Raw genomic sequence first — 23,920 nt, forward strand, 5'->3', positions numbered from 1 at the left:
TATGCAATACAACATAGATCGACCGAAAAGAGTTTAAATTAAATGAGGCCGCCACTTTCGTTCTTGTATACAACACCATGTACTGCAACCAAAACAATATTGATATTTAATTTTTTTTTAATTTATTAAAAACACTGGAAAAGTCTATATTGTAAGTTTCAGCGACAAGTTCCATCAAAAAATTTCTGCAACAAGTTTTAACAACAAGTTTCAGCAGCAAGCTTCTGAAACAAGTTTCAACAACAACTTTCAGCAACAAACCAAACCATGAAACCACCAATTTAGCCACGTTAATAATAAGTTAAACCACGACATAATCTTAATATCATTAGTTTCAACAACCAGTTTCCAAGTGGACACAACAAGTTTCAATAAAACAATAAAACATTTTAGTTCCAATATATTTAATTTTCTACTCTAAGCGGTTGCACTGTACAACCTATTTTCCAAATCGCGTTCATTTTATAAATACATTTGCATTTTGGCAGTCTCACTTTATCATTATTTTTGCAGTTATCATTTAAAATTCTTTATACCTATCTACCCTACTTTATATCTATCTATCAATAGTTTTTTTTTTTTTGTGCATAGTTTTTTCAATTTTATCTTAAATAAAGGAAGTTCTCGCGTCAAAAAAAAATAGCTCACTATATTAAATTATCTACCCTACCATAATATTCTCTACATCTAATTTTATTTGAAAAATAGTTCTTGGAAATAACAAAATCGATGAATGAAATCGATTTAAATTAATCCATATCTTCACACATCACTAGTATAAGATTACAAAAAACAAAATCAAAACAGAGTGACGCGTCAAGGGCGCCATGACAGTCCCACAGATACTGTCATGGCGCCGTGATCACGCTAGCACAGGAAAAAATATTCTGTATTTTGCAACTTGATAGCTTCAAGTAATCACTTGGTAATCTGTGGTGATAAAATGAATAATTTCTGTTCCTTTGTGAGCATCCACTATATTATCTGTGAGTGCGGAGATACTTTCCCAACCGAAAAGTTATTGCGGGACCATCTAGATCATGAACACGTAAATCTTAATGAAGAAACTAGTGAATACCAGTGCAGCACTGTAAGTAATGGATATAGATTTATTACGTACCTATCTATTATCAACCTCATTGTTTACCGTAGTCCTTTTAAAGGATCTGGCGGGAAAAAATTTCATCCTTTGTTGACGCTGTTTCTGCTGGTAAATTTCTTTTCTGCTGTTAAAAACAATAAATTATAGTCATTAATTAGTTCAAATAACCTCCGGTTAAGTTTCAAGCTTTTTCATTAGTTTTGTTCAAGATTTGAGTATAATGATTAATGTTTAGATAGGTATATTATAGTGATCTTATCAACCCCTTTTAAACCCTAGTAAGACTTTAACACACGCTTGAAAACATTATGGAGAACTCAGGCATGCAGGTTCACTCACGTTTTCCTTCACCGTTAATAAAAAACCGGCCAAGTGCGAGTCAGACTCGCGCACCAAGTGTTCCGTATTACAATCGTATTTTTTCGACATTTTGCACGATAAATCAAAAACTACTATAAAGATAAATACCTAATAATTATTTATGATCAGGAGGTGGATCGCCCAATAAATTCAATCTTGATAAATACATAAAATATAATTTATTATTTTAACAGAAAGACATTACTTTTTCCAACGATAACGACAACCCACAAGTGACAGACTTACAAATATAGAACGCTATTTTATTCTTTCTTCACTTTAGATGTAATGAGTTTACATACGAGTTCATATCACTTTCTAATCTATTTTAGAATGTTTAAGTAAGGCCCTTTCATATGATACCCCACTTGGTATAGTTATCTTACTTTGAAAACTGCAAATACTGATATTTGTTCCTGATTCATGATTGTTTTTTTTGTGATGTAACCACAAATTCACAGTTTTAGGATTCCTTTACTCGTACTATGACCTACCTACCTACCAAATTTCATGATTCTAGGTCAACGGGAAGTACCCTATATATAGGTTTTCTTGACAGACACGACAGACAGACAGACCACAAAGTGATCCTATAAGGTTTCTTTTTCCTTTTGAGGTACGGAACCCTGAAGAAGTGATTTATAACTGCATTTAAGGCAAATATATAAAAAAAAATTAGAGGTGCATGCCCGTGATCAAACCCCTCGACTCTCCAATTAGGAGACTAAAATCTTAATCACTATAGTCGACGCATTTTAAACTGAGTCATCGAGTTATCTGACAGACAGATAACTCGATGACTTAGTTTAAAATGCGTCGACTATATACTCTGATTTTTAATTCGGTGGAATTCTGACATTGTCATTTTTATACATCAGGGGAGTTATTTGTATGAAAAACAGTGTGACCACCACCTGAAGTTCGATTTTACCCCAAATTACATTAAATCCCTGTCAATATAAAAAGCCCTAAGACATAACTTCGCACTAAAATACAATGCAATCTTTAACGGCTGAAAGTGGAAACTGGCAGCAATGGGATCGGTTGATTTGAGAATGTAATCTTGACTTATATGTTGACATTTCTCAGTAAAACAACAAAAAATCTGCCAAATCGGTTGATTTGTTCTCAATCTTTACATGCGGCAATTGATTTATATACTTAAATTTACCTATGTATAATATTAAGTTTTCTTCTTTGTGGGAATTGTTTTATGTCTGGTAACATTAAGAAATGTCAGAATTCCACGGAATTAAAAATCAGATTATAGACTATCACCACTCTTGAATTGATCATCACTTGTATACCATTTTTCCAGTGCGGTAAGATCTTCTCTACAGAGAGAGGATGCATCGTCCATCAAGAAGTTCACGCCAGAGGTGTCACAACCAGGCGCCCGCGCCTGGCGGAGCCACGAAACTCATCACAAGCTAAGAAGAGATATTACACGTGCAAGAATATTGTGTGTGAAGTCTGCGGCAAGAGATATGCTGTGAGTAGCTTCTTCTTTTTTTTATTCAGATGCAAGTTTGTAACCTCATCTGCTGGTAAGTGTTGATGCAGTCTAAGATGGAAGCGGGCTTTTTTTTTATTATTCTTGAATTTTAAATATGGTGTGTGTGAGAGATAACTGTACCCCTAAACTTTTGTACTTGGTTTCAGTCTAATGCAGCATTGCGGTACCACCAGAGGGTCCACACTGGCGAGAGGCCGTACCAGTGCATCATGTGCCCCAAGAACTTCACCATGCCCCTCTTCCTTCAGGTAAATAAAACCAGCAAGTACTAGGTTTCAGTCACGCAGCGTTGCGGTACCATACCTAGATCTAGATTACAACATGGGGTTATTCAAGGGGCGGACCAACAAATTCCTAAAAGGCCGGCAACGCATCGGCGGTTCCTCTGGTGCTGCAAATGTTCATGGGCGGCGGTAATCACTTAACATCAGGTGACCCGCCTGCTCGTTTGCTCGCTATCTCTATTTTTAAAAAAACCCATTTTTTTCACAAATTTCAAACCCCTATTTCCCCCCATAGGGGTTGAATTTTCATAAATCCTTTCTTAGCTGATGCCTACGTCATAATGTCTGTATGTTAAATTTCAGCCCTATCCGTCCAGTAATTTGAGCTGTGCGTTGATAGATCAGTCAGTCAGTCAGTCGCCTTTACCTTTTATATTTTTTAGATCCACGTCCGTACTCACACTGGAGAGCGCCCGTACGAGTGTCCGTTGTGCCCTAAGGCCTTCAGCAACAAGGCTGCGCTGCTGAGACATGACCGAGTGAGTTAATCTATATCTTATCAGTACCTCAGTACCCTTATTATAGTGCGAAAGTGTGTTTGTTTGTTGGTTTGTCCTTCAATCACGTCGCAACGGTGCAACGGATTGACATGATTTTTCGCATGTGTATAGATAAAGACCTGGAGAGTGACATAGGCTACTTTTTATCCCGGAAAATCAAAGAGTTCCCGCGGGATTTTTGAACAACCTAATTCCACGCGGACGAAGTCGCGGGCATCAACTAGTATACTAATATGATAAAGAGGCAACGTTTATTTTAGCGTTCAAAGTGGCAGCGGCGACGCGTCCGAGAATTGAGTCCCTGTGAAAAACCGGCCAAGTGCAAGTCAGGCTCGCGCAATGAGGGTTCCGTACTACAGTCGTATTTTTTCGACATTTTGCACGATAATTCAAAAATTATGATGCATAAAAATAAATAAAAATCTGTTTCAGAATGAACAGGTGAAGACCTTTCATATGATACCCCACTTGATATAGTCACTCACTTCGAAAGTTGAAAATACTAATTATTAGTTCATGACCACAATTTAATTTTTTTTGTGTGATCTTACCCTAAATTCACGGTTTTCAGATTTTCCCCCGAATGTCAGCTATAAGATCTACCTACCTGCCAAATTTCATGATTCTAGGTCAACAGGAAGTACCCTGTAGGTTTCTTGACAGACCGACAGACAGACAACAAAGTGGTCTTATAAGTGTTCCATTTTTCCTTTTGAGAAAACAGAACTCTAAAAATACTAATTAATTTTTTTCTCTCCCCAAGGTACATACGGGCGTGAAACCGTACGAATGTCCCCAATGTGGCAAATTCTTCACACAATCCAACTCCATGAAGCTACATGTGAATACTGTTCACTTGAAGATGCCCACTCCATACAAAAGCAAGAACAGGAAAGCTAAGCTTGCGATGAAACAGGCCAACGTTATAGCCAGTGCTATAGGTAAATATGAGAGGGGTATATTTGGTAATCTTTTCTACGTAACGTCTACTAACTAATATGGGAAAATATGAGTTGGGTATAGATAGATAGATAGATAGAAATACTTTATTGCACACAAAAAAAATTACATAACTATTACAGAAACTTAAACTAACAAAATTATTGTATGCAAAGGCGGCCTTATTGCTCACAGCAATCTCTTCCAGGCAACCTTTGGTGAAAGGAGAAACTAGATGTGTTGGATAGTACTTACACGCAATACAGAAAAAAAAAATGAAGTAGTATAATATTATATAATATAATTAACTATTTCAGTAATACATACATAACTATCATACATATACATAACTATTATAAATATTAATATATATACAAAATCCATAATAGAAATATATATATATATATAACTACATACCTACATATATTATTATAATAGACATACATATTATACCTATGATCGAATAAATTAACTATTATGGCATCGATAAGTATAGTTCTTTAAGACGAATTTTGATTTGGTATGTTTAGTAATCTTTTTTACGTAGGTTCTACTAATGGTATAGGAAAATAATATGAGTTGGGTATATTAAGTAATCTTTTTGTATGTTGTTGGTGCTAATTAATATACCCAAAACAGTATAGCCAACCTTATATTATAGCGAGTGCTATAGGTAAATATGAGATGGGTATATTTGGTAATCTTTTCTACGTAACATCTACTAACTAATATGGGAAAATATGAGTTGGGTATGTTTAGTAATCTTTTTTACGTTAAATATAAATTTCAAAATGGCGACCATAAAAGTTTGTTGAAATTTCTTTTACCTATAATGGTACGGAACCCTTCGTGTGCGAGATCAAAATCATTTAACTGGTTTTTTTTGTTACAGCAAATCAAGTTCTGACTAAGTCTAAGCCAATGACTAAGTCTAAGCCAATGTTGGTGGCTATCAAAGAGGACGTTGAGGCGACGACAGAGGATGTGGAGTCTATGGATGGCACGGAGGTACATTTGATGGAGGTCAAAACTGAGGGCCAGGAGGAGGGGGACCAGGAAGAGGAGGTGGAGCAGGAAGAGGAGGGGGAGCAGGAAGAGGAGGTGGAGCAGGTGAGGACACCCTTTATACAGGTTGTAAGTAAAACGCAAACTAGACGTAAACTAGAGTAACCGACATTGCTCAACGAAGATGAAGTGGCAATGGGCAGGGCACATAGTTCGTACAACTGATACACGTTGGGGTCCCAAGGTGCTGGAATGGTGACCTCGCACCGGAAGACGCAGCGTTGGAACACCCCCCACTAGGTGGACGGACGACATCAGAAGAGTCGCAGGGAGACCGGTGCGTGTGGAATTCCCTACAAGAGACCTATGTCCAGCAGTGGACGTCTATTGGTTGATGATGATAATGAAGTAAAACGCTAAGCGAGCTATGGAAAGGGCTATGTTAGGGGTTTCCCTGAGGGATAAGATCCGAAATGAGGAGATCCGCAGGAGAACCAAGGTCACTGACATAGCCCAAGCTATTAGCAAGCTGAAGTGGCAGTGGGCAGCTCATGCCTGTCGTAGAGGCGATGGCCGTTGGAGCCGGAAAGTCCTTGAGTGGAGACCGCGTGTGTGGGACGCCCTCCAGCATGGTGGAACGACGATATAAAGAGGCTGGCGGGAAGTGGCTGGATGACGAAGGCTGAGGACCGGGTGTGGAGGCGCTCTTGAGGGAAGGTCTATGTCCAACAGTGGACTTTCACAGGCTGATGATGATGATGAATAAGTAAAACGCTAGCAAAAAATAAAACAGGTGGAAGACAAAAATAAATTGTAAACAATTTTTTTTTAAGTTCGCAATGTACTACAAGCCGTGATAGCCCAGTGGTTAGGACGTCCGCCTTCCAATCGGAGGTCGGGGATTCGATCCCGGGCACGCATCTCTAACTTTTCGGAGCTTTGTGCGTTTTTAAGTAATTAAAATATCACTTGCTTTAACGGTGAAGGAAAACATCGTGAGGAAACCTGCATGCCTGAGAGTTATCCATAATGTTCTCAAAGGTGTGTGTAGTCTGCCAATCCGCACTTGCCCAGCGTGGTAGACTATGGCCAAACCCTTCTCACCCTGAGAGGAGACCCGTGCTCTGTAGTGAGCCGACGATGGGTTCATCATGAATGTACTACAAATAAAATACCTGACTGACGCTAGAGGTCAACGAACGTTGCGTAGATAGGTGCCGCGGGGTCAATGCCGCGTCGTAGGCGGGGGATTGACGCTAGTTAATCTATATATTTTCACGACCTCCCTGGCGCAGTCGTGAGCGCTGTGGTCTTAATAGTGGGAGGTCCCGGGTTCGATTCCTGGCAGGGGTTTGGAATTTTATAATTTCATAATTTCTGGTCTGGTCTGGTGGTAGGCTTCGGCCGTGGCTAGTTACCACCCTACCGGCAAAGCCGTGCCGCCAAGCGATATAGCGTTCCGGTACGATGCCGTGTAGAAACCAAAGGGGTACGGGTTTAATAAAAACTGCCATACCCCTTCCAGGTTAGCCCGCTATCATCTTAGACTGCATCATCACTTACCATCAGGTGAGATTGCAGTCAAGGGCTAACTTGTATCTGAATAAAAAAAAAAAAAAAAAATTCCAGATATACCAAGAAGAGCTGATTGACCAAAGTCAAGTGAAAGTGGAGATTGAAGAGATGCCAGTATATGAGGAAGACCTGGAGCAGACCGACATTGTCTACGAAGAGGTCTACGAGATGCAGGAAATGTAGAGCCATCATCATCATCATCATCATCATCATCGTCGTCGTCACCGGCCCACTACCGAGCACTGGTCTTCTAAAATAAATGAAATAAATAAATCAGTACCCTTATTATAAGTGCGAAAGTGTGTTTGTTTGTTGGTTTGTCCTTCAATCACGTCGCAACGGATTGACGTGATTTTTTGCGTGTGTATAGATAAAGACCTGGAGAGTGACATAGGCTACTTTGTATCTCGGGAAATCAAAGAGTTCCCACGGGATTTTTGATTATTCAAATGAACTTTTACAAGTATTTTTGAATCGTCGGATGCATCTACCACTGGTTCGGAATGCCTTTCCTACCGAGAAGAACCAGCAAGAAACTCGGCGGTTGCTCTTTTCTCTTAAGCAATATAAAATTGTATACATCTAGGTCTATGAGATGGAGGAAATGTTAAATCATCGTCATCATTATTGTTATAGCTAGCTGATGCCCGCGATTTCGTACGCGTGGATTTAGGGTTATAAAAATCCCGTGGAAACCTTTGATTTCTCGGGATAAAAAGTAGCCTATGTCACTCTCCAGGTCTTTAACTATATCCATGCAAAAAATCACCTGGATCCGTTGCTCCGTTGCAATGTGATTGAAGAACAAACAAACAAAAAACACTTTCGCATTTATAATAAGGGTACTGATAAAACCCTATATTTTTAAAAGTTTACGATATATTGCAAATAAAACATCTGACTGACGCTAGAGGTTAACGAACTTTGCGTAAGTAGGCCACTCGGAGTCAATGCCGCGTCTTAGGCGGGGCATTGACTCGAGTTTTGCACGCTATACATTGCGGGTTTGAAAGATACTAAATCACTAAAACTACAGAATAAGGCAAATGGTTATTGGTATAGGATTGTGTTTAGGGTAGTATAACAATAACGCTTAGTTTTTGCTCGCGTTCTGGTTACACCCTGTATAGGTATTGATTAATTAATATTATGTAATTTGTAAATAGTTATGTAAGTTTAAATTTTAATAAAATTAAAAAAAAAATTATTACAAAAATTTGTTTTTTTTAATACCATCCATTTCAGTATGTTATTTAGGGTGTAGTAAAATAAAGAAAAAGCTGTGATAGCCTAGTGGTTAGGACGTCCGCCTCCTAATCGGAGGTCGGGGGTTCGATCCCGGGCACGCACCTCTAACTTTTCGGAGCTATGTGCGTTTTAATTAATTAAATACCACTTGTTTTAACGGTGAAGGAAAACATTGTGAGGAAACCTGCATGCCTGAGAGTTCTCCATAATGTTCTCAAAAGTGTGTGAAGTCTACCAATCCGCACATGGCCAGCGTGGTAGACTATGGCCAAAACCCTTCTCACTCTGAGAGGAGACCCGCGTGCTCTGTATTCTAATAACGTCTGTAGTAACAGTCTCAAAAATAATAATCAATTCTACAAAATTAATAAAAAGTTCACAATTTTTTTTTTTTTTATTAAGATACAAGTTAGCCCTTGACTGCAATCTCACCTGGTGGTAAGTGATGATGCAGCCTAAGATGATAGCGGGCTAATCTGGAAGGGGTATGGCAGTTTTTATTAAACCCATACCCCTTTGGTTTCTACACGGCATCGTACCGGAACGCTAAATCGCTTGGCGGCACGGCTTTGCCGGTAGGGTGGTAACTAGCCACGGCCGAAGCCTCCCACCAGACCAGACCAGAAATTTAGAAATTATAAAATTCCAAACCCCTGCCAGGAATCGAACCCGGGACCTCCCACTATTAAGACCACAGCGCTCACCACTGCGCCAGGGAGGTCGTCAAAATGTCAATATTAATGAAATGCTAAAAACCAGAATAAAACAAATATTTAACTACAAAATACGTGATTTTTGTGCTCGATTTTATAGATAACTAGCTGATGCCCGCGACTTTGTCCGCGTGCAATTATGTTTTTGAAAATCCCGGGGGAACTCTTTGATTTTCCGGGATAAAAAGTAGCCTATGTCCTTCCCCGGGATACAAGCTATATCTGTACCTCGTCAAAATCGGTTGAACGTTTGGGCCGTGAAAGGTTAGCAGACAGACAGACAGACACACTTTTGCATTTGTAATATTAGTATGGACTAGATGATGCCCGCGACTTCGTCCGCGTGGATTTAAGTTTTTGAAAATTTTCCAGGATAAAAAGTAGCCCTTCCCCGGGTTGCAAGCTACCTCTTGCCTTTGCATACAATTATTTTTTAGTTTTAGTTTTTTGTAATAGTTATGTAATATTTTTTGTGTGCAATAAAGTATTTCTATCTATCTATCTATCTATCTATCTACCTCTGTACCAAATGTCGTAAAAATCGGTTGAACGCTTGAGCCGTGAAAAGCTAGCAGACAGACAGACACACTTTCGCATTTATAATATTGTATGGATGGATGGTAGGAACCCTTAGTGCGCGAGTCTGACTCGCACTTGGCCGGTTTTGGGCGTGACGCGGATCCGAACGTGTGACCCCAGGATCCGCAGCTGTAAAGCTAACCACGCGTCCAACGAGATAGTTAGATACTTATGATGTGAGAGGCTAAGATCGTGGTGTTGAAATACTTTAGTCGACAGCTGAGTAGGTCGCGGCCATGATAATGTTGTGAGGTCGACCGGTCCCCTAGTGGTGGGAAAAGTCGATGATTCTGTGTCACGAACTTTGAATATCGACACTTTAACCTGCTGAATTATTTAATTCAGCAGGTTAAATAATAATACCTTGCATACAATGATATAATGACATGATATGATTGCATATAATGATACCTTGCATAGGTACTAATTTTAGTACCTATGCAAGGGCCCATCCTAGTGGTTAGAACGTCCGTCTTCTAATCAGAGGTCGCAACTCTAACTTTTCGGAATTATGTGCGTTTTAAGTAATTAAATATCACTCGCTTTAACGGTGAAGGAAAACTCAAATCATCATCATCAACCAATAGACGTCCACTGCTGGACATAGGTCTCTTGTAGGGACTTCCACACGCCACGCCATGTGATGATGTGGGGGGGTCTTCCGGTGCGAGGTCGCCATTCCAGCACCTTGGGACCCCAACTTCTATCGGTTGTATGAACTATGTGCCCTCCCCGTGCCCATTGCCACTTCAGCTTCGCAACCCGCTGAGCTATGTCGGTTACTCTAGTTCTCCTACGGATCTCCTCATGTCTGATTTGATCACGTAGAGAAACTCTAAGCATCAAACTCAAATAAACTTCAAAAATTCAAATAAACTTTTATAATACTTTTACTAACGTCGAATAAAGCCGGGTGTGAGATATAATATAAAGCTGTATAATGGAAATCTCTCACGATAGTTTAAACACTCAAACTTTTACAAGTCTTTTCAAGTACCTACTTTTGAATCGTCTAATGCATCTCCCACTGGTTTGCAATGCGATAATATCGATAGCGATATAAACCTAATTTGATTAAATTACAACACTAATTTACGATACATGTTTATTATTGAAATCGAACAGTTCGATTAAGCTCTCTGTACCGAAAGCTCAGTTTTTATCCATTTTATTTAATTTGTGCTAATTTCAAGTTTTTTTTAGTTTTGGAAGTGTCTGATATAATAAAAGGAAAGTTACTACCTAAAACCCTTAGTAGGTAGGTAAGTGGTAGATATACGTTTTTAAAAATTATATAGACTAGTACGCGACAGGTCGAGATGGCAATCGGGGTATGAGGCGGGGAACGCCCCTCACACTCACACAGCGCCCGCATCGGGTAAGCGCGGGGGCTGTGGCCCTACCGCGGTTGTTTGACAGCTACAATGTCACGATCGCAATCATCTCTGATTGGTTAATGCTCGCTCACTATTGGCCACAATGCATTGTTGCAACAAGAATCGCACAAATTCAGCCAATCAGAACAATTGAGATTGTAATAATGATTGATGCAAGTTTTAGACAATCGCCCTACAGGTGTGCGGGGCTTTCCCACCCTGATAGCCATCTGGACCTGTCACGTACTATACTAACGTAGTTACCTATCTCAGGTATATTATGTAGGTACTATTTTATTTAGAGAACTAGGCATGTGTAATATTAACATAGGTAGCTTCTATTTTAATCAGTAGGGCGATTGTCTAAAACCTGCATCAATCATTATTACAATCTCAATTGTTTTGATTGGCTGAGTTTATGCGATTCTTGTTGCAACAATGCATTGTAGCCAATAGTGAGCGAGCATTAACCAATCAGAGATGATTGCGATCGTGACATTGTAGCTGTCAAACAACCGCGGTAGGGCCACAGGTTAAATAAGTTGCTGAACCGATTATGTTGAAAGAATGTGTTAGAATAATTGTTTTATTTACTTTTTCAGATAAAAAAATGGAACCAAACGAAATGCTTAGCGATCCAGAAGAGTGCACCGCCGGAGTTCGACTTGTAGTGGTAACAATCTTACTATAGTTGACGCATTTTAAACTGAGTCCTCGAGTTATCTGTCTGTTTCGCTCGCACTTACAGGTCGAAGGTAAGTGCGAGCGAAACAGACAAATAACTCGACGATATAATAAATATAATAAATAATAAATATCTCTACATATACTTAGTATGTAAAATAAAGTCGCTTCCCGCTGTCTGTATGTATGTATGTATGAACGCGTAGGTCTTTTAATTTAAAACTACGCAACGGATTTTAATGCGGTTTTCACCAATAGATAGAATGATTTAAGAGGAAGGTTTATAGCTATAGTTTAATTCTCCAAAAATTAGAGATCCCTAGAGAAATTGAAATAATGTGAATTAGTTCGGAAAAATCCTCTCATTTGAGAGTTTCCGAGGCAATGACACCACATTAGTATCTACATTGCACCCATGCGAAGCCGGGGCGGGTCGCTAGTAGACTATAATATTGAAAGCGGTGATAGCGTAGTGGTTACAACGTCGACCTTCTCTTCGGGGGGTCGGAGGTTCGATCCAGGGCACGATGGAACCTCCTACCTCCAGATTAGAACTGAGCTTATCGGAGTTATGAGTCATATAAGTCTCGCAAATTGCTATTGCGTAGGAACCATGTCTCATTAACATCGAAATTACGTCATTTTGACGTCAGCCGAAATAAAAATATACCATCAGCTCGAAACTTCAGTCTAGTGCTGACGTCACTAAAATGCCACGCGCATTAGCAATTTGAGGGACTTATTGTACCTCTAACCTTTCCGGAGCTAATGTGCGTTTAAGCTGTGATAGCCTAGTGGTTAGGACGTCTGTCCGCCTCCTAATCGGAGGTCGGGGGTTCGATCCCGGGCACGCACCTCTAACTTTTCGGAGTTATGTGCGTTTTAAGTAATAAAATACCACTTGCTTTAACGGTGAAGGAAAACATCGTGACGAAACCTGCATGCCTGAGAGTTCACCATAATGATCTTAAAGGTGTGTGACTGTGAAGTCTGCCAATTCGCAATCGGCCAGCGTGGTGAACTTTAGCCGAACCCTTCTCATTCTGAGAGGAGACCCGTGCTCAGTAGTGAGCCGACAGTAGGTTGATCATGATGATGATGAACCTTTAAAATAAAAACCAATAAGTATACCTACCTATTATATAAAGACTAAACGGGAGTCGAACCTTGGACTTCTGCACCGCTGCGCTTGAGGTCATCTGTACCTACTAGTCTGTTTTAAATTAGTTTTAAAATCATTCGAGTATTTTATGGTAAGGTCGCATTTACGATTTGATTTGGAAGATGTTGCCTAATATGTAAACATACAAACAAACACTTTTAAGTCAAAATGACATAATATTCAAGGCCTTTTTTGTCCGAGCTAAGCAAGCTGTCGTCGAGTCTATTGGAATAAGAGCCAACGCGTGCCAGACCTTCGTTATTTTATAAAAGGTGAAAGTCTCTCTGCGTAAGTCAAAGTCAAATGATTTATTCAAAATAGGTAATAAATTACTCTTGGTTGGTCTAGTTGGTCTAGTCTACTAGATGGTCAGTTGTTGGATTTGTACGATATAGTGGTGATAATTATTACGGAAACTTAAAACTAAAGCTACGAGGGTTCCAAACGCGCCCAGGTCTGAGAAGAGCCCACAACAAACTCTGTTGTATTTTTATTTATTTTTTAAGAATATTAGCCATATTAAATGACTAATATTCCCCTTTCCTCTCCAATTAAGCGTCAAGCTTGTGCTAGGAGTAGGTACGACAATAGTGCAACGGGCGGGGTTTGAACCGTCGACCTTTCGGTTTTCAGTCCACTCCTATACCGGTTGAGCTATTGAGGCTCCAAATGTTATTTTTAAAAAGTCTGGCACGCGCTAGCTCTTAATCTATTCTAAGAGAAAGTTTGTTTGTAGCGGTAATCTCTGGAACTACTGAACCGATTTTGAAATTTCACCCCCTCTCCCCCCCCCCCCCCCCCCCCCCCCCCCCGACCCCCTCCCCCCCACCCCCCGACCCCCGCTAACTCGGCGTCGGCGAGCGCAGGTGACGTGCAGGGCGTACTCCCGTCGTATATAGCGATTGCCATCTCGACCTGTCGCGTACTAAGTATACTACAGATCGTTGGTATGATAGAACTTTATTATGAAAGCTTTAATGGAATTTTAAAATATGTCGTACCTATGTTTACAGTTGAACCTTCCTGAAGATGAGGGCGAAGGCCTAGGGTTTCGCCTCACTAGGACGTTATGGGACCCATACCCTTGGGTGAGTCTACCTACATATAACACGCTGGTTATAAAGGATATACATAAAAAAATTCATTAAAAATCGGTCAACTGTGAGTAGGACTCGTACATTTTTTTTTTAAATTCAGATACAAGTTAGCCCTTGACTGCAATCTCACCTGATGGTAAGTGACGATGCAGTCTAAGGTGGGAACGGGCTAACCTGGAAGGAGTATGGCAGTTTTTATTAAACCCATACATACATATGCGTTCCGGTACGATGCCGTGTAGAAACCAAAGGTGTATCCTTTGGTTTCTACACGGCATCGTACCGGAACGCTAAATCGCTTGGCGGCACGGCTTTGCCGGTAGGGTGATAACTAGCCACGGCCGAGGCCTCCCACCAGACATGAAGGGTTCCGTAATCCATACCATCATACAAAAATATGTACCTACTTTTTAGGATTCCGTACATCAAAAGGAAAAAGGGAACCCTTATAGGATCATTTCGTTGTCTGTCTGTGGGTCTGTCAAGAAACCTACAGGGTACTTCCCGTTGACCTAGAATCATGAAATTTGGCGTAGGTACTTATAGATGACATTTGGGGATAAATCTGAAAACCGTGAATTTAGGGTTAGATCACACAAAAAAAGTTAAATTGTGGTCATGAACTAATAATTAGTATTTTCAACTTTCGAAGTGAGATAACTATATCAAGTGGGGTATCATAATATGAAAGGGCTTCACTTGTACATTCTAAAACAGATTTTCATTTATTTTTATGCATCATAGTTTTTGAATTATCGTGCAAAATGTCGAAAAAATAAGTACGAGTGTAGTACGGAACCCTCATTGCGCGAGCCTGACTCGCACTTGGCCGGTTTTTATTTATTTTGATTTACACGGCGGCCATTTTGAAATTTTTACAGCGGCGATAATATAACACACTGTGAAAACAACTCTCTACCTATTATTAATTAAGATAGGTACAGCCCGCTGACAGACAGGCAGACAGACAGACGGACGGACAGTGGAGGCATTTGTCTGGTGGGAGGCTTCGGCCGCGGCCAGTTACCACCCTACCGGCAAAGCCGTGCCGCCAAGCGATTTAGTCTTCCGGTGTGATGCCGTGTAGAAACCAAAGTGGTGTGGGTTTAATAAAAACTGCCATACCCGTTACAGGTTAGCTTCCATCTTAGACTGCATCATCACTTACCACCAGGTGAGATTGCAGTCAAAGGCTAACTTGTATCTGATTAAAAATTAATAAAAAAGTAGGGTTCCGTCGACACCTATAATAGTTAATTATTTCAGATTCACGAGGTAACTCCAGAGTCGCGAGCTGATATCGCCGGGTTAAGAGCAGGCGACTGTTTACTGCAAGCGGATGGGAAGGACTTGCTTGGACTATCGGTAAGATGACTATAAATCAAATTGCTAATGCGCGTGGCCGCCATTTTAGTTACGTCAGCACTAGACTGAAGTTTCGAGCCGATGGTCAAAATGACGACATTTCGATGTTAATGATACATGGTTCCAGCGCAATAGCAATTTGCGGGACTTATACAGCATCGGCACAATAAATTAGAAAATCGATTTTAAATAATCGATTCTACTTGCATATTAATTTCTCTTAAGGTTGAATATACACGATGCGCAGTTATATCAACCACCCAACCCTCGTGAAAATAAGTTTTCAGTACTTGTTACAATTTACATAATTAAAAATTTTGTGAAAGGATAATGAAGTTTAGTAGGTACTTCAAAGTAACAAAGTAATTTTTCAAGCGGTTGTAAAATTGGATTAGGTCAATCAATTAACTTAAGTAGGTATTAAAATAATATTTAAGCAGTAAGGAATGAAGTTTTAAACCAGTTTAATTAAATAAAAAGAATCAGAAGTGGGATTGTACCTACTTATTTTTAATACAATTTTATTTTGATTTTTTTTTTCAGATAGGCAAAGTAGCCGGTCTGATAAGAGGTGACGGCGAAGGGCACGGTGTGTCTTTACTAGTGTGGAACTGTGGCGTTGATCCCAGAGACGACCCAGAGGTATAAACATTAATTTCATTTCATTGGCAACAAAACAAATTAATTACTCGTCTTAGACTTATTTTTTACTAGCTTACTCTTGCAAATTTGTCCGTGAGGATTTTCTGGAATAAAAAGCAGTTTATGGTCACTCTCATGATATTTAACCATATTGATGTAAAAAATTACGTTGATCTTTTGCGGCGTGAAGGACAAAGAAACAAACAAACACATTTTTGTATTTATAATATGGGTAGTGATTTTTACACTGGCAACATTTACAGCTGCTGTGGAGCTGCGGTGGGGGCTCTCGTGGGGAGAAGTCGAGACGCGCACTCGCCGGCGTAGTGAAAGCGCTGTCGTGCTGTGTATGCGCTGCCACTGCGACGAAAGCGCTTAACTGTGCACGATCACATTTGTATTGCGAAGGTAAGCGTTGAAGCATATGCGAAGGAGTTTTAGAGACCACCGCATTATTATTGGGACTACTCCAACCATTATGTTATTAAAGGAAAAGAGTAACACCCCTCAGAAATGAGGCATATGGTTCAAAGAGGAAAATCTAAAAAATATATACAATTAAGCAAGCTTAAGCAAGATGCTTCACTCTCTAGTGGAGGATTTATGTTCCTTAATACATTTCTAAATCAGCCATCTTTGTTAAAGACTAGCTTATGCCCGCGACTTCGTCCGCGTAGACTACACAAATTTCGAGCCCTGTTTTATCCCCTTAGGGGTTGAATTTATTCCAAAAATCCTTTCTTATCGGATGTCTACATCATAATACCTATCTTCGTGCCTTTTCAGCCCGTCACCTTCAGTCAGTCACTAGTCACCTTTTTGTTTTAAATATTTACGCTTGGATCTTAGATTAATAGTGATCTAAGCGTAAATCCAGTCGAAGTGTTGAGAATTTGAATGTATTTCAATGTACTTACCATAAAACATTGAGCTATGAAGACTTAAATGTTAACTTTACTAACTATGGAGTTAGCTTTGTAACTTTCTTTTCAGGATGTTGGAGCAGATTAGAACGGTGTGCGTTGTGCAGAGAAACACTGCCAGCTAAAGAATCACCGTATTCAAGAAATCTTGTTGCCGAACAAGTTTGCTCATTTTTTTACTTACGGCGATTACGCACTGCACTTCCGTCATCCGAGTTCTATCCGTCATCCGTGAGAATACCAGCGATTATCTACGACTGTCTATAAGCTCTCATACAAAATAAAAAAGAACATATTTTCACGGACTCGGATTGGATGCAGTGCGTAACCGCTCTTACTGTTCTAACGCGGTGCGAAAAACGTCATCTTGGCACTGAGCACAAAAACTCCTAGTGAATATTTTCAAGGCACTGAGGTGAGCATCGGCAATGTGACGAACGGCACCAGACGTGTCTGCGGGAGCCACTGGATGGCGGCTGCGCAAGACCGTGGCGTGTGGAAGTCCCTACAAGAGACCTATGTCCAGCAGTGGACGTCTATCGCTTGATGATGATGATGAGATGAGCATGCCTCATTGTCTTGAAAATATTCGTTGTTTTGGTTTGGGCGTACCCAGTTATAAGCATTATCCTGCATATTTTTTTATTTGTTTTTGGGACAGGCACATTGTGTTACTTTTTTTATTTTTTTTATTTTTATTTTGTTTATTTGAAAGTAATCAACAGCGTAAATACATAATTATTATTTAAATTTAAATCTAGGTATAACAGAAGGCCAAAAGAGATTACTTAAAATTATAATTAAACTATTTTAACAGAATAGAGTTAGAATAAATGTAGGTATATACAATAATAAAATAAAATTACAACAGTGTGTGTATGATTGTATGTGTGTGTGTATGCGTGTGTGAGTGTGTGCTTATGAGTATGTGTGAGCGTGTGTGCATGTGTGTGTGTGTGTAAATGGGAGTGTATGATTGCATGCATATTTAGATGTTAGCTACTTTTTTTTTTGTTTTACGATGATAGTTTCTTAATTCCTTTTTAAATTTATTGTTTGATAGGTAAAATAAGTCAAACTCAGCGAACTGATTGTTATAAGTACGTACCAAGCGTGGAATTATAGAATTTCGCGCATAATTTGAGTTAGATTTGGGAACATTTAGAAGGCGCGTGTGACGCGTTCTTGAAGGTTGGTTATGCACTTAATAATATACTTAATAATAAAATTTACTTTTTTCAGGTCTTCGAAGCAATAGCAACGGAATATGAAATAAAGTACACGCTAAAGAGACCGCAATCTATATCAGCCCACACATCTCCGAACCGATCACCCAACATATCACCAACAGCGCGCCGCAAAGGACAATACCAACTATCTGTGATGCACAAAAATCGAAAACCGACGCTTCCGAATGAAAAGTTTGCATCAGATCCGAATATAAATCGATTTAAGGACGATTCAAAAACTACCAGTTCTACCAAAATGGTAGAACATCCTGGCATATTTAATGGGAAATGCAACTGTCAAATTAATGGCGGGAAATGTAACTGTCATGCAGATAACCAATCTCAAAGGTTGAACATACCACAGATCAATGTCGAAGACACCACTTGCAATTGCAGTTGCCAGCAGTTGCAACATAAGTTAGTTGCGAGATTAAGACAAACCTGTTCGCTTGCAGATCTGCAAAACGTTGCTTTTCAAAGCTGTTCTTTGTCTAAATCTATGAATAACATCAGTCAGAATGAAAAGAGGTAAGTTAAATAGTCCATACGAAAAACGCACCTTTTGGTAGACTTTTGAATTTAATCAGAAACAAGTAATGTCAATAACTCTCAAAACTAAATTATTATCATTCGCTAACAATTTCATTATTATCCTAAGAAACCCACCTACTATTAATGAAATGGCATTTTATGGTAGAGAGGGATTCAACGTAGTATTCGATATACGTAACACTTTTACTATTTTCAGCTCTGATGAGGGGCAACATAGCAACTCAATGGATAGTTTAAAAATTGCAGGTTCGTACATTTTCATTGGTATAATTATTAATCCAAAGACTATACAAAATATTGCAATACTAACTGCAAAAATAAAACTAGTAACTAGGTACCCATTGGAATTTGATGATAAGTTTTTTAATAAAATGTTTCTTTAATTTACAGAAGCACCAGTGTTCGTGGTTCCAACACCCATATATCTCTTGGCATGTGAACATAGTAAATAAAATAAAACGTGCCTGTAAACGTAATAATTTTATAAGTCACGCCATCATGTATTTAATTTATATTTTACAAAATCATTAAATGTTTTTGAAATAAAATAACGTGGAGTTTCTTGTTATACCGAAAAATACTTCTTTGATTATTAAAACACTGTCTGCAGCTGCCTTTATTTAGGAGTGAAGACGTCTTTGATCTTTACTTTAGTTCATCAAAATCACAGAACACATTTACTCATCAAAATACTTATTCATTACTTGTGCGCATAGATTATCTACTATATCTTGTGCGAGTTACATGCACCGTGTACAAAGACCATAAGAACAGGGAATCGAGCCACAGCACAATCGATACAAATCGATTTTTGATACTAAGGAATCTGTGGACAACTCCAGCTGTCACGTTTTGTCAACGCTTGTCAGTGAGCTGTGACCAGTGTTTCCACTCTTAGGGATTTTGCCCTATTTTAGGGTGAAACGACAATTATTAAGTACAACTTTTTAATACCCACCCAATGGCACCGATTCCTTTGTCTTACTCTAAACTAAATTTAGAGTATCTGCATCCCTTTCTTTTTAACAATGCTAAAAAAGGAACGGAACATGACTTTCACGTTTAAAGACTCTAAATTTTAGTGCACAATACAAATTTAAACAGTAGGTTCGCGAGTGCGTGCTAAAATCACGGGTTTTACCATCTAAAAATTTAATTTAGAAATGTCAAACTGCTTCTGTCCTTTTCATATTACAATAGTAAGAAGAGGGTGCGAATACTCTAAAATTAGGTTTTGCTTAGAATCGGTGCCAATGTATTGTTTATATTTTATTAGATTTAATAAATGGGCTTCGCTCAAAAGAGCTATAAAAGGGCAAAATAAAAACAATCTTGCATCGCGGAGTAACAGGGTATTTGGAAAATATTTTAGAATAGAATATAATAGAATTCTATTGTATTCTATTCTAAAATATTTGAGGGTAATTTAAGGCGAACTCCTACTGAAGTGGAATTTCCACTGTGGAAACAATTGTCACTGTCAGTGTCAACTGTCAATGTCAAATTACCTACGTGACGTACGTAGACTGACCAACGCCATACTGCACCACTGTTTACCAAATTGAAATTTGTAAAGGAATTTCATGATTTCAACATCAAATAATCGTTTAAAATGGACAAAATCCCTGAAAATTATGAAAGCGAGCTGAAACCTGACGTGGAGTGTGGAAAAGCGATATGCCGATGCTGTCTTACCACCAACAAGCGCTTGACCAGGATCGACCTCTTTCGTAGTCTTTTTATCGATCTAGCTGATATTGTGGTAAGTATTCTTAATTTTATTAACTTGTTGAATGCGATAGCGATGATAGCGTGGTGGTTAAGATGTCGGCCTCCCCGTTCGGGGGTCGTGGGTAACTTTAGTTATGTGCATTTTAAGCAACTAAATATCACTTGCTTTAACAGTGAAGGAAAACATCGTAAGGAAACCTGCATGCCTGAAAGTTCTCCATAATGTTCTCAAATGTGTGTGAATTCTGACAATCCGCATTGGGTCGACATGGTATACTATGGCTAAACCCTTCTCTCTGAGAGAAAAGATCAAAATTCAAATAATTAGTTCAAAATAAATTACTCAGTTTGATAGTCGTTTGTTGGATATGTAAGATGTCGTGGTGATAATTATTACGCGGACTTAAAACTAAAGCTATGTGGGTTCCAAACGCGCCCAGGTGTGAGAAGAGCCCACAATGAACACAGCCGGGTATTTTTTTTATTATCACCACTTTACAAAATCACTTTAACTTATTAGAACTATCATAAAGCTGTTAAGCAACTCATAAATAATTTATTATTATTATCTATAATATAAAAATGAATCACTAAATGTGTTGCTCATCGCAAATCTTGAGAACAGCTGAACCAATTTCGCTAATTCTTTTTTTATAATATTCCTTGAAGTACGGGGATGGTTCTTATGGAGAGAAAAATTTAAAAAATTGCCTGGAAAAGAATCGACTATTAGGCGGAACGAAGTTCGCCAGGGCAGCTAGTTATTATTATTTTTAATAGACTAAGCAGCTTTCGCTGATGCGTGTATATCAGAAGTGCTTGGAGTTTTCCTAATGTTTTTCCAGTCTATTGTTGAACTGGTTAACAGAACTTGATGTAACCACATCCTTAGGCAATTTATTCCATATGTGAACAACTCTGTTGGTCAAAAAGTGTTTTAATGGATTTGATGATGGCAATTGATATTGTAGCTAGTATTGATATTAGCATTTTGCAGGTGACAGAATCGGATGGTCTGCCACAGTGGATCTGCTGGGAGTGCCGCGCTATGCTGCTCAAGAGTGTGAGGTTCAAGCACAAAGTGCTCCGAGCACACGCCATGCTGTATGACTACCATCGGAGATGTGCACCTGTGAGTTGTTCTTCTTTATAGTCGTGCTTGATGATGCCCATGTGAACTCTTTGATTTTCAGGGATAAAAAGTAGTTTTTTAGGGTTCCGTACCTCAAAAGGGAAAACGGAACCCTTATAGGGGTAGGGTATGGCAGGTAGGTAGGTCTTATAGTACAAGTAAAGGAATAAATCCGAAAACCGTGAATTTGTGGTTACATCACAAAAGAAAACCGACCAAGTGCGAGTCAGGCTCGCACACTGAGGGTTCCGTACTACAGTCGTATTTTTTCGACATTTTGCACGATAATTCAAAAACTATGATGCATAAAATAAATAAAAATCTGTTTTAGAATGCACAGGTGAAGCCCTTTCATATTATGATACCCCACTTGGTATAGTTATCTTACTTTGATAATTGTAAATACTAATTTTTAGTTCATGACCACAATTTTTTTTTTGTGATGTAACCACAAATTCACGGTTTTTAGATTTTTCCCTTAATGTTTTCTATAAGATCTACCTACCGGCCAAATTTCATGATTCTAGATCAACGGGAAGTACCCTACAGGTTTCTTGACAGACAGACACAACAAAGTATAGTATATGTTATAACGTGATATTTTTTCAGTTCCCAATAGATGGTGCAGATTCTGAGCTCACGAAATACGCAAGTCCACACCTAAGCACCTGTACTACCCTCGTTTTTGAATCGGCAAAAGAAAAAAAAAATGGTTACCATGAAATTTTAGAGGTAAGTCTTTTATTTTATTACAAGCTTATTTCATTTCATTTATTCATTCATTTATTGCATGATTGTAAGTATAAGAGAGATGTCACATAGATTATTAAGTCGATAGCTACATGTCACAATCTGCCATGAAATGGCGTACATTTTCAAAGTATAATACATTATGATTTAAGTATAATATGCTTATTCTACACGACTACACAAATTTCAAACCCCTATTTCACCCCCTTAGGGGTTGAATTTTTAAAAGTCCTTTCTTAGCGGATGCCTACGTCATAGTAGCTATCTGCATGCCAAATGACAGCCCGATCCGTCCAGTAGTTTGAGCTGTGCGTTGATAGATCAGTCAGTCAGTCAGTCACCTTTTCCTTTTATAAATTTAGACTCCCAAAAATTAGTAAGACTGAGGCCACTCGACGCGTTTCCGGTGCGTTGACATTAAGTGGCACAAAAAGTTTAATTTTTGGCTCTTCTCAGACCTGGGCGCGTTAGGAACCCTCGTAGCTTTAGTTTTAAGTTAATAATTATCACCACTATATCTTACAAATCCAACCACTGACAATCAAAAAAGAGTAATTTATTATCTACAAGCCGATGCCCGCGACTTCGTCCGCGTGGAATTAGGTTTTTTAAAAATCCCGTGGGAACTCTTTGATTTTCCGGGATAAAAAGTAGCCTGTGTCACTCTCCGGGTCTTAATCTATACACACGCAGGAAATCACGTCAATCCGTTGCATCGTTGCGACGTGATTGAAGGACAAACCAACAAACAAACACACTTTCGCATTTATAATAAGGGTACTGATTTTGAATAAATCATTTTTTTTTTTTGACTTATCTGTTTGTTTCAGCACGAAAAATCCAAAATAAAGTCTCAACTAGATGATATTTTAATAGTAGAAGCTGATGATACGAACTTTTATGATGATCAGATATCAGTTAAGGATGAAGCTGTGATATCAGATTGTGATGACAATGTTCCTCTGCATGAAATTAGGTAAGTCAATATCAAAGTCAAAGTCCAAACTAGATGACATAGCACCATAAAACAGCCACCCTAGATACACTGTCCTATATCTAAAAAAACTGGTCAAGGGCGAGTCGGACTCGCACACGAATGGTTCTGTAGCATCAATACCATACAAGAAATAACATTTTTATGATGTAACCACAAATTCACGGTTTTCGGATTTTTCCCTTTACTTGCGCTATAAAGAATCGCTGCCTGCCAAATTTCATGATTCTAGGTCAATAGAAAGTGCCCTATAGGTTTTGATTCCCTTTACGGGTCTTGACAAACACGACAGACAGGCAACAAAGTGATCCTATAATGGTTCTTATTTTCCTTTTGAAGTACGGAGCCCTAAAAAAACCGTAAACATGCCATCTCAACCTATTTCCGGGCCACTACTGAGCATTGATCTCATAGAATGAGAAGGGTTAAGGCTATAAGGGCGTTTGTGCACTCACCCGTGAT

General features: G+C 38.9%; 2 protein-coding genes across 8 annotated transcripts in view; both read left to right on the forward strand.

Annotated features, from left to right (window-relative positions):
* The first annotated feature begins 819 nt into the window (after positions 1-819).
* On the forward strand, positions 820-19,383 carry LOC117995162 (zinc finger protein 239-like). 5 transcript variants are annotated; one of them, XM_069508274.1, is made up of 10 exons: positions 5,727-5,811; positions 11,800-11,870; positions 14,057-14,131; positions 15,407-15,505; positions 16,049-16,147; positions 16,411-16,555; positions 17,141-17,232; positions 18,313-18,827; positions 19,048-19,097; positions 19,242-19,383. In XM_069508274.1, exons 2-10 carry the CDS (start codon positions 11,808-11,810, stop codon positions 19,301-19,303), a joined length of 1,200 nt encoding a protein of 399 aa, XP_069364375.1. In that variant the 5' UTR covers positions 5,727-5,811; positions 11,800-11,807; the 3' UTR covers positions 19,304-19,383. The 5 variants fall into 5 exon arrangements, with proteins under 5 accessions (XP_069364377.1, XP_034838885.1, XP_069364375.1 ...); XM_034983161.2 differs by lacking the exon at positions 5,727-5,811 and adding an exon at positions 10,956-11,079; XM_069508275.1 differs by lacking the exon at positions 5,727-5,811 and adding an exon at positions 10,967-11,083.
* A 1,007-nt stretch (positions 19,384-20,390) lies between these two features.
* The window catches only part of LOC117995017 (zinc finger protein 892-like), a 55,519-nt gene continuing 51,989 nt past the window's right edge, over positions 20,391-23,920 (forward strand). For all 3 annotated transcript variants that reach the window (XR_011238366.1, XR_011238365.1, XM_034982995.2), the window contains exons 1-4: positions 20,391-20,613; positions 21,580-21,714; positions 22,324-22,446; positions 23,295-23,440. Coding sequence is in view for 1 of the 3 variants with exons in the window: in XM_034982995.2 (XP_034838886.1) it covers positions 20,464-20,613; positions 21,580-21,714; positions 22,324-22,446; positions 23,295-23,440 (554 nt within the window). In the remaining 2 variants the exon portion in view is untranslated. The remainder of the gene's footprint in view (positions 20,614-21,579; positions 21,715-22,323; positions 22,447-23,294; positions 23,441-23,920) is intronic.

The sequence above is a fragment of the Maniola hyperantus genome, chromosome 28 (genome assembly GCF_902806685.2).
Source record: "Maniola hyperantus chromosome 28, iAphHyp1.2, whole genome shotgun sequence".
In the NCBI taxonomy this organism is placed as follows: domain Eukaryota; kingdom Metazoa; phylum Arthropoda; class Insecta; order Lepidoptera; family Nymphalidae; genus Maniola; species Maniola hyperantus.